The 10,586-nt window shown below is 41.1% G+C and overlaps 1 protein-coding gene across 1 annotated transcript in view; it reads left to right on the top strand.

The window, feature by feature from the left end:
• The first annotated feature begins 882 nt into the window (after nt 1–882).
• The window catches only part of ETFA (electron transfer flavoprotein subunit alpha), an 85,208-nt gene continuing 75,504 nt past the window's right edge, over nt 883–10,586 (top strand). Inside the window, exon 1 of the mRNA XM_022580136.3 lies at nt 883–1,005. Within this exon, the coding sequence (XP_022435844.1) occupies nt 967–1,005 (39 nt within the window). The 5' untranslated portion in view covers nt 883–966. The remainder of the gene's footprint in view (nt 1,006–10,586) is intronic.

Below are 10,586 nucleotides of genomic sequence, written 5' to 3'. Positions count from 1 at the left end.
GGAGAATAAAGTCTGGAAGGGAACGCCCAGTCAGTTGTGGATATGTGGGTCTGAGGTGTTGAGGAACATCCTGAGAAGATGCCCAGTAGGCAGGTGGATAAGCTGATCCAAAGGTCAGAAGAGATTTGGCAGTCAAGAGCACTGAAGCCAGGGTGTGGGTGGGCCTGTCCCGGGATAGGAAGAGTGGGGAGAGAAGAGGGCTAGGGTGGGGCCGCATGTTACTCCCCCATTCAAGACCTTTCCCAATCTGCGTCCTTCTACGGGCAGCACACAGCATCCTGCCCCTTGTCCTTGGACCTTCCTGTCATGTTCCTTCCCTGTTTGTGCTCCGGAGGTTCCTCCTTCTAGAACCCAGCTCAAATATCACCAATTCCAGGAATCCCTCCTCCCATAATAGTAATGATAGGTTTACTCGTATGTTTCCTCCAGAGTTTGGTGAGGTCAACATTTTATGCATACTTTTATTATATTCCCCTGACCTGGAAAATGTATTTAGCACATTGCAGGGGTTAACATTGATATCCGTGAGCAAATGAACAGGCAGAAGAATGATTAGAGTGAGAGAGGTGAACTTCGTCCAGAGGTCTGGGAAGCCAGGACAGTGACGTCATCAGCTCAGTGGGAAAGTTCAGTCTAACAAGCGTTGCACACTGGGGCTGGCAGACAGTCTGGGCTACGGTCAGCGGCAGTTTGACCGCTTTGCCCGTGCCTTTCTTTAGCCTGGCTTCCCCCTACGTCTCCTAGTTAAAAGCCTCACCTTTGCCCCACTCCCAAGTCCAGCCCCTAACTTTCCGCCGGCCCCATTGGCTGCGCGACCGCCCAATGGGCAGGCAGAAACCGCGGGCTTGCTCTCCTCGCCGGGGAGTCCGCTCTCGTTCCCGAGTCTCGCGAGCGTTACGGTGACTCGCGGAGGCGGTGCAGTTGGGTACGTTCGCGGCTAGTGTGAAGCGAACGGGTGCCGTGACCATGTTCCGAGCGGTGGCTCCTGGGCAGTTCCGGCGGGCGGTGAGTCCGGGCGGGAAGGGTCGAGCCCGGTGACGGTCCAGCCTCGATCTGCTGTCCCTGTGAAGGTCTGGGCGAAGGTCACCGCCACCCCCGGACCTGATTGGCCCTCGCGCTGGCAGGCCCAGCCCGGCCTGGGGCTCGGGCTCAAAGTTCTGGGGCCTGCCCTTGCCTCCTTTCGGGCCGCCAGGTGGGGGTCGAGGTCAGAGGTCAGGGTACTGAACCTGCGCTCCCGCTGCCCCTCCTCTTCCCCGTCTTCTTCCCAGCCCCTCTCCCAGCCTCCAGCACTGACAGGCCGCCAGTTTCTCCACCTTTGACGGGGAGCGAGCAGCTGAGTCCCCGGGGAATCTTTACCCGAGGGAGGAAAATGTCGCCGCCGGCATGTCCTCTTGGAAAAAGTTTAAAACCTGAATTCAGCTTGGAAGGTGACGTTTCTGGAAGAATTAAACATTTTCCCTGGATGCATTGCGGTTCTTCGAATCCACTCACTGTCAAGTGCTGGGGCGAGCGAGGGGCAATGTGGTTTTGGAAACTTGCTCTGCTCTCTGGCTAATGGGGCAGTGCTGCGTTTAGGTGATTGTGCTGACAGCTGTAGCCAATTTTGAAAGGCAGGCGTCTTTTTACTGCAAGCTGACCTGCTTTTAAACCAGCAGATTACTGGTTAAATAGCTAGGGAACGATATTGGTAGCGGTAAGTTTTTGATGCTTTCATTAGTTACAAATCATAAGTTTACCACATTTTGCTATTGTGAGAAAGACTGATAGAAAATATGTGTTTGTCCTAATGCTATGGGACAGTAGTATTTGGAGATTGACCAATTACAAGTCAAGTAACAATTTATATTGTAGATTCTGTAGATATTCTGATGGTTAAGTGACAAGATTGCTAAACTTGGGTCAGAAACTTTCCTGACATTTTGTACTTTTTCTACAATTTTTCTTGTGCATGCATGTTTTCATACCCACCGCTGGGATTTTCTCCCTGAAACATAGTTGGCAGTATTTCTAGATATCTGTAGGCCCTTTTCTTATGTATTCTTGTTCCCTTAAAAAAAAAAAATCCCAACCCCGCCCCCCCCATACACTCAAAGTTCAAACCCACATCCTTCAGGTCAGTGTTCAGTCTTCCCCAGAAATTTTCCTCAGATGACTCAGACATAAACAAGTTAAAGTCATGGATTTGGGAACGTTCCAGGTATCAGAGCCAGATTCTTACCTATACAGTAATTGGAAGGTAGTTATGTGGACAGGTTAGAAGTCTGGCATAAGTGAAATAGTTGTGGAGGGGGAATTTAGGACTCAGTTATTTTGTAGCACTAACAGAAAAAAATGGAATGACTAGCTTAAGTCATTATAAACACTGCCAATATACATAGGCAGTATTTCCAAATCTTTGCTGTGGTTTGCCAAAGACTTTGACCTTGACTTTATTTTCAGAGTTTGAAGTCATGCTAAGTAGAGTAGCTCCTCTAAAGTCATTAAGAACATTTGAGAGATTTGAATTTCAAGGGTATAGGAAAACAGCGGGAACACTTGTAAAATGGATACGTAAATACACATACATATTTAACTTTAAAAATTTAGAAATTTCAAGCTTACAGAAAAGTTGCAAGAATAGTACAAAGAATTCTCAAAACCCTTTGCTGAGTTTCACCGGCTATTAACAGTTTGGCACATTTGCTTTCTCTCCTCATATATACATGTTATTTTTCTGATATAATATGTATGTTGCAGACATGCTCTATACTCCTAAATAATTCAGTATATGTTCTATGAACAAGGAGGTTCATCTTTCATTATCACAGTATAATTGGCAAAATCAGCAAGTTTAACAATGATACAATACTATGATCTGTAGATATTACTCAAGTATTACCAATTGTTACTCATTTGTAGCAGTATTTTTTATTGTTGTTTTTTAGTTGAAGTATAGTTGATTTACAGTGTGTTAATTTCTGCAGTACAGCAAAGTGATTCATTTATATATGTGTGTGTACACATTCTTTTTTATATTCTTTTCCATTATGGTTTATCAGGACACTGAATACAGTTCCCTGTGCTCTACAATAGGACCTTGTTGTTTATCCATTCTCTATGTAATAGTTTGCATCTGTAGCAGTATTTCTTATTCTGGTCTAGGACACTCTGGGATCATGCCTTGCATTTAGTTCTCATGTCTCTTCAGTCTTTGTTAGAAAACTCCTCAGCCTTTCTTTGGCTTTGATGGCACTGGCATTTTTGAAGAGTACAGGCCTTCTATTTTGTTGACTGTCCCCCGATTTAGGTTTGTCTGGTGTTTCCTCTGATTAGTTTCAGGTTACGTACTGGCAGGAGTATCACAGAAGTGGTATTGTGTTCTCAGTGCATCATATTAGGAGGCTCATAATGTTGGTTTATCCCGTTATTGGTGATGTTAATTACTTGGCTAAAGTGTTCAGCAGGTTTCTCCACTATCAAATTACTACTCATCTGTTCCTGATTTTTAACTAATTTGTGGAGAGACACATTGAAACTATAACCCTTCTGTTTCTCATCAGACTTTCACCCATTAGCCTTATCTGTTGATGATTCTTGCCTGAGAAATGAGTACTGTGATGTAAAATAGCGATTTTTCTAATTTCATCATTCCTTCTACTTTTTAAAAAATTAATCAATTTTATTTTATTTTTGGCTGCGTTGGGTCTTCGTTGCTGCACGCGGTCTTTCTCTAGTTGTGGCGAGCGGGGGCTGCTCTTCGTTTTCATGAGCGGGCTTCTCATTGCGGTGGCTTCTCTTGTTGCAGAGCTTGGGCTCTAGGCATGCGGGCTTCAGTAGTTGTGGGACGTGGGCTCAGTAGTTGTGGCTCGTGGGCTCTAGAGCGCAGGCTCAGTAGTTGTGGCGCACGGGCTTAGTTGCTCCACGGCATGTGGGATCTTCCCAGACAAGGGCTCAAACCTGTGTCCCCTGGCAGGCGGATTCTTAACCACTGCGCCACCAGAGAAGTCCATTCCTTCTACTTTTATTAGCTTTGTATAATTATAAGAAAGAACATTTTCTTCTTGCTTATTGATGTATTTATTTATGGACTCATGTATCCTTACTTCATTCAGTAGGTTACTTCATCCATTACTACTCTTAAATGTTTTGGTGCTCAAGTTGTCCCAGATTTCTAAAGTGCAAGTCCCTCAGTCTGGCTCCTGTTTACTTATATTTATGATACCGTAAAGTCAAAATGAGTTATCTGAATCCCCACTCTTGCAATTTAAATAAATTGTTCTGTAGCTAATAAATTCAGGAAGATATGTTTCTACAAAACCACATTTTTAATAATAGATTTATCTATTAAAAGATTAAAAAGATTAAACTGTTAACATCATAATGTGAATATAGCTAACACTATTAAACTGTACATTTAAAAATGATTAAGATGGTAAATTTATTGCAACTAGTGAAAAGATACCTTAAACTGTTAGAATGTCTAACACTATTAAACTGTACATTTAAAAATGGTTAAGACGGTACATTTATTGCAACTAGTGAAAATAAAAGAGATACCTTAAACTGTTAGAATGTAAGTTAAATGACTCGCATTTGGTATCTAAATTCCATTTTCATTTTGATTTATCTGTGGCCTTGAGCAAAGTCTCTTGGTGGGGGGGGGTGGTCCTCAATGTTATCTGTTAATGAAAGTGTTTTCCACCTACAGTAAAGAGCTGGGGAACACAATAAGAGGAAAATAGGTAGTTAACGTTCTTGCAGGGTTATTGATTTGAATTATTAGTATTATTTTACTCATTTGCATTTGAAATTGATTTGTTGACAAAGATACCAAAGAGATGTTTTACATGGAGAGTGAAGCAACACTTTTCAAGGTTATTTGAGTCTTCCTGTTACTATATTCATTGCCAGACAGGAGGCATATCTACCTTGATTCAGAAGCTATGAAACTGGTATGAAGGAACATGACATTTTTCAGAGTCCCCGGTCTATCATTGATGAATGAGATTGAACTCTGTAATTCACATGCAAATTTTAATTTCTTTTGAAAGAAGAAAGCCAAGTTTGATGTGGTACTAAAACATTTATTGCATAAGGGGAATTCCGTAAAATTATGCTTCCTGCCAACGTGTCTACTTAAGGGTCTTGTCTGTTTTTAAAGTGAAGTAAATTGACTGTGTTTTTAATAATATAATCAATGTCATATGACATTTCTAGTCATGATTAAAAGCTATCATATTTTATTACTAAGGAGGTTAAAGTACAGAAATGTAATATACATTTTTAAATTACAAAATATATGTTAAAATAGGGATGGGTAACTTTAATTATATATTTATCTTTTTCGGTAGAAGTTGGAAAGATTTTATAGTTTGTTCCTGCTTTTTAATTTTTGAGTTAAGCAAAACGACCCCCACCCCCTTACCATTACCCCACTTAGTTTTCAGAAGTGGGGGAGGTAGATTAAACTTATTCTTACTACTTTAGGTTTTGAGTGGGTTTGTACAGTAGGGAGTTAGAGTCCAACTTTTTTTTTCCTTCTAACACCTGTGGTAGTTTGCTACCTGAACATACGGTTAAAGGCACAGCAGGAGCGCCTGAGCAGTGAATCTCCTTTGTTGCTCCTAAAAACACTGAAAAGCAAAAACAGTGTCAAAACTGTTAAGGTTGAATAAGAAAAGGACCAAAATGTGTTCACTGGACTTAGCTATCCCAGGTTGTTGGTGACTTTGAAGAGACTGGATTCAGTGTTGTAGTGGAAGTGAAAGCTGGTTTGCTGTGAGTAAAGGGGAAAGAGTGAGGTGAGGCAGCAGAGTTTATGCTTAAGGACGTTGTTTTCAAGAAGTCTGGCTCGGAAAGGGTGGAGAGAGGATGATGACCCCTTTAATCCTATCTTCAAGAATGCTGTCTAATTAAGGCCAGTCAACTTAACAAGGATATGTGGCAGGTATGCAGAAGAAAACTTCACATTTTACTGATGGGAACTAAGTCTAGTTAGTAGTCTAGATAAGTTCTGTAAAAGTATGATGGGGTATTTCTTTAGTGATTTAGCAAGTTTGCGTACTGTTCTTGGTAGATACACATATTAACTGCTTAGATAATTAAGTTATCAATGAGAGAAAAACGGTTGCTGTTTTAGATTTTGATCATTTAGGGGGAAACTTTTCAGTTAGTCGCTAAACATTCATTGAATGCCCACTATGTGTCACGCTCAAAGATAGATACTGAGTTCACAGTGGAGGATGAGACAGACCGAATCCCTGCCCACATGGTGCAAACAGACTGGGAGAGACAAATATTGAACACATTATTTTAAGTGTGATCATTGTGACGGAAAGGTGTATAGGGTGTTTGGGGAATATGTAATTGGGGAGAGGATTAATCTAGTTAATGGGCTAGAGAAACCTGTGAAATTACTTTGTAAACTAAGGTGCTTTACCACTGTTGTTATTGGCTGATGGAGTAATAGTAAGGGTGAAGGATTTTCTTTAGATAAGAAGGCCACTTCATTTTTGAGTTTTGGCTATCTTAAATCACCTGTTTACCATTGTTTTAATTCTGTACATATTGTATGTGTTCTTATTTGATCATATCTTGCTTTTTTTTTTAAAACATGGCGTTATTTCCAGGGTTGAATTAGAAATAAAAGAATGCGTCAGTCATGTTAGTTTGATTATTCTTAAAAAAAACCCAAAAAACCACCCAAAGTCTGTGGCCCCCTTGCTTCAGTTCTGGACAACTCTGAAGGGCCATCCTAGTTCCAGGGTTCCTTGTGAGATCAGCCGAGAGCTTTGTAGTGACTGCACTGCAATATTGCAGTTCAGCTTCTTCCACTGCCTAGTTCTATTTCCTTGATGCCTCCTGAGTGTCGTTCTCAAGAGTACTCCCCAATAAACTTCTTGCACACCCACACACACAAAAGGAAGATCTAAGTGTAAGGTGGCAACAAACATTTATAATCCTTAAGCATTCACTGTATGTAATTAAATAACTTCTTACCTGTGAATCTGGAATGGTCCTAGCTATGTTCATTCTCAGGAGAATCAAGAAAACAGTTATTTGCATCATTTTCTGTGGTTCAAATGAATAACCTTGAGGAGTAACTAATCTAGAGTCTTAAAATTGTTTTTTTATAGCTCAGTGTATAAAGTAGAAGTTTAAAAGGATGTTTTTAAAGCAACAGAAGATTTTTTAAAAATAGACTTTATTTTTTGGAGCAGTTCTAGGTTCATAGCAAAATTGAGCAGAAAGTACAGAGCATTCCCATATTACCCCTTCTTCCCTCCCTCACTATCAACGTCCTGCACCAGAGTGGTACATTTGTTACAATTGAAAAACCTACAGTGACACATCATTATCATCCAAAATCCATAGTTTACATTAGTGTTCACTCTTGGTGTTATACATTCTGTGGGTTTTGACAAATGTACGGTGATAAGTATCCACTGTTATAGTATACAGAATAGTTTAATTGCCCTAAAATCCTCTGTGCTCTTCCCTTTCCCTGCCAACCTCTGGCAACTACTGATCTTTTTCCTGTCTCCATAGCTCTTCCTTTCCAGCATGTCACATTGGTCAAACCGTATAGTATGTAGCATTTTCAGACTGTCTTCTTTCACTTAGTAATATGCATTTACAGTTCCTCCATGCCTTTTCATGGTCTGATGGCTCTTTTTTTTATTTTAAAGCATTGACTAGTACTCCATTTGCTGAGTGGTACCACAGTTTATCCGTTCACCTACTGGACTTTTTTTTTTTTTAATTAAGTAGGTTGCACTGGACCTTAGTTGTGGCTGACGGGCTCCCTCATTGTGGCTCGAGGGCTCCTTAGTTGTGGCTTGAGGGCTCCTTAGTTGCAGCAGTCAGGCTCCTTAGTTGCGGCTTGCGGACTCCTTAGTTGTGGCATGCGAACTTTTAGTTGCGGCATGCATGTGGGATCTAGTTCCCTGACTAGGGATCAAACCTGGGCCCCCGTGTTGGGAGTGCGGAGTCTTAACCACTGTGCCACCAGGGAAGTCCCCTGAAGGACGTTTTGATTGCTACTAAGTTTTGGCAATTATGAATAAAGCTTTCATAGATATCCGTGTGCAGGTTTTTGTGTGGATGTAAGTTTTGTTTTGGCCACACCACACAGCATGTGGGATCTTAGTTCCCTGACCAGGGATGGAACCCATCCCCCTACAGTGGAAGTCCAGAAGAGTCTTAACTGCTGGACCACCAGGGAAGTCCCATTGTGTGGATGTAAGTTTTCAACTCATTTGGGTAAATACCAAAGAGTGTGACTGCTGGATTGTATGGCAAGAGTATGTTTAGTTTTGCGAGAAAACGCCAAACTGTCTTCCAAAGTGGCTGTACCATTTTGAATTTACACCAGAGTTCCCATTACTTCATATCCTCACCAACATTTGGTGTTGTCAGTGTTTTGGATTTTCACTATTCTAATAGATGTGTAGTGGTATCTCATTCTTGTTTTAATTTGCAGTTCCCTAATGACATATGATGTAGAGCATCTTTACGTGTGCTTATTTACCGTCTGTATATTTTCTTTGGTGAGGTGTCTATTCAGAACTTTTGCCCATATTTAAATCAGTTTGTTTCTTATTGTTGAGTTTTAAGAGTTCTTTGTGTATTTTAGATAACAGTCCTTTATCAGATATTGTTTTTGCAAATATTTTCTCCCAATCTGTGGCTTGTTATCCTTTTGATGAAGAAGTTTTTAGAAGCAATTTTCAACTCATTTATTAGACATCTACTCTGTGCTAGACATTGAAGTAGAAGCTGGGGTTGTGGCAGTAAGAAGACCAGACATGACCTCTGTACTCAAAATCAAGAAGGGAAGACAAAGTAATCAGGTGCGTGTAGTCAAGTGCTGTAATGAAGTCGATTCAGGGTACTGTGTTGGTGCTAGGAAAGTTAACCAGTTGGAGGAGATCCAGGAAGCTTTCATGCTAACTTTTACTGAGCATTTATTATGTTCCAGGAACTATCCCAAGAGCTTCATTTTACAATTACTAATTTAATCCTTCCCAACAACTCTGAGATTATTACTGTTGTTATCATCATCTACATTTTATGATCTGGGAACTGAGGCACAAAGAAGTAATGGTGGAGGTGGGATTTAAACCCAGGCAGGAATTCCCTGGCTGTCCAGTGGATCAGACTCTGCACTTTCACTGCCCGGACCCAGGATTGATCATTGGTTGGGGAACTAAGATCCTGCAGGCCGCACAGTGCAGCCAGAAAATTTAAAAACAAAAACAAAAAACAAGAACAGGCAGGGGAGCTCTAGCGCCTGTACTCTTTACCACAGCACTGTACTAAAGTTTCTTGGAGGGGTTGGCATTTAAGCAGAAAATCTAAGGGTGATTGGAAGCTAATCTGATAATAGAGGAAGAGGTCCTTAAGTCAGAGGGAACAATGTGAGGACAGGCTAAAGGTCAGAAAGAGCAGGGCAAGTTCAAGTATCCGAAAGTAAGTTATAAATAGAGCAAAAGATATACGGCTAGGGAGGTAGATCAGGCCATAGAATAAATGCCTGGTAAGCCAATCTAAGGAGTCTAGTTTACCATATCCTAAGGAGGCAGGAAGCAGTTGACTTGTTTGAGCAGGAGAATAACGTTGGATTTTTATCATTTAAAGATCACTGAGAGAAGTGGATTGGATGGGAGCAAAGTTGGTTTGGGAGTCAGTTGGAGTAATAAGAGAGGGTTAATGGCCTGCACTAGGTAGTGGAATTAAAGATGGAAAGAAGTGAGTGGAGTTAGGAGATACTATATTTAGAAGGAAGAATTGTTACAGCTTTAGTGGTTGATTGGCTGTGAGAGTTGAGGAAAAAACCCAGATATGACTCTCAGATCATGGTTTGGGCAACTTGTTAGGGGATGGTGCATCCCCTGAAGAACTCCAGAGAAGCAGTATGGGAGGGGACTGGAGGATCAACGGAAAGATGAGTTAAGATTTGGATTTGCTGAGTTGGTGAGTGATTGATGAGTCAAGTTAAGCAATTGGATATGCAGGTGTAACCTAATTATATAGGTCTAGCACTTAGGAGAGAGATTTGATACCTCTATCTCTGTCTGTATATCTGTCATTTTTATATAGATGATAAATTATAAATTAAGCAATGGAAGTAAGAATGGACTAGTCAGTAATTTCAAACATTTTGAGAGAAGAAGTAAGCATGAAAAGTATTTGTTGGTAATTTTGGTGAGTGCAGAAGCCAGGATACAGGTACAGTAGTTGAGGTGTGTATGGGAGATGAGGAATTAGCTGGAGTGAAAGGTGGGATAATGGATTTTTAATTTTGGGTTTCATTAAAATTGGGAGAGCTTCAAACATGTTTTAAAGTTGACGGGAAGGAGCCCAGGAAAAGGGAGAGGTGGGAGAGGTTGGAAACGTTACTGAGAGGTGATTACAGAATGAAGTGTTTGACTAGATTTGAGAGGATGGAATCCAGAGTCCAGACGAAGGGATCAGATCCAGGAGGAAGGACCTGCAGCAGCTTCTACTGTGATAGAGCAGGGGTGGGAATTTCTGTGTTGGATATCAGGAAGGGGAAGCAGTTCTTTTCTGATGGCTTCAGTTTTCATTGCAAAGTAAGAAGTGAG

Source organism: Delphinapterus leucas, chromosome 2 (genome assembly GCF_059928025.1).
Source record: "Delphinapterus leucas isolate spDelLeu-1000000601 "Yukka" chromosome 2, BTC_Dleu_Yukka2, whole genome shotgun sequence".
Taxonomy (NCBI): Eukaryota; Metazoa; Chordata; class Mammalia; order Artiodactyla; family Monodontidae; genus Delphinapterus; species Delphinapterus leucas.
Note: the sequence above shows the minus strand (reverse complement) of the source record. Positions and strands in the feature narration are given on the sequence as shown.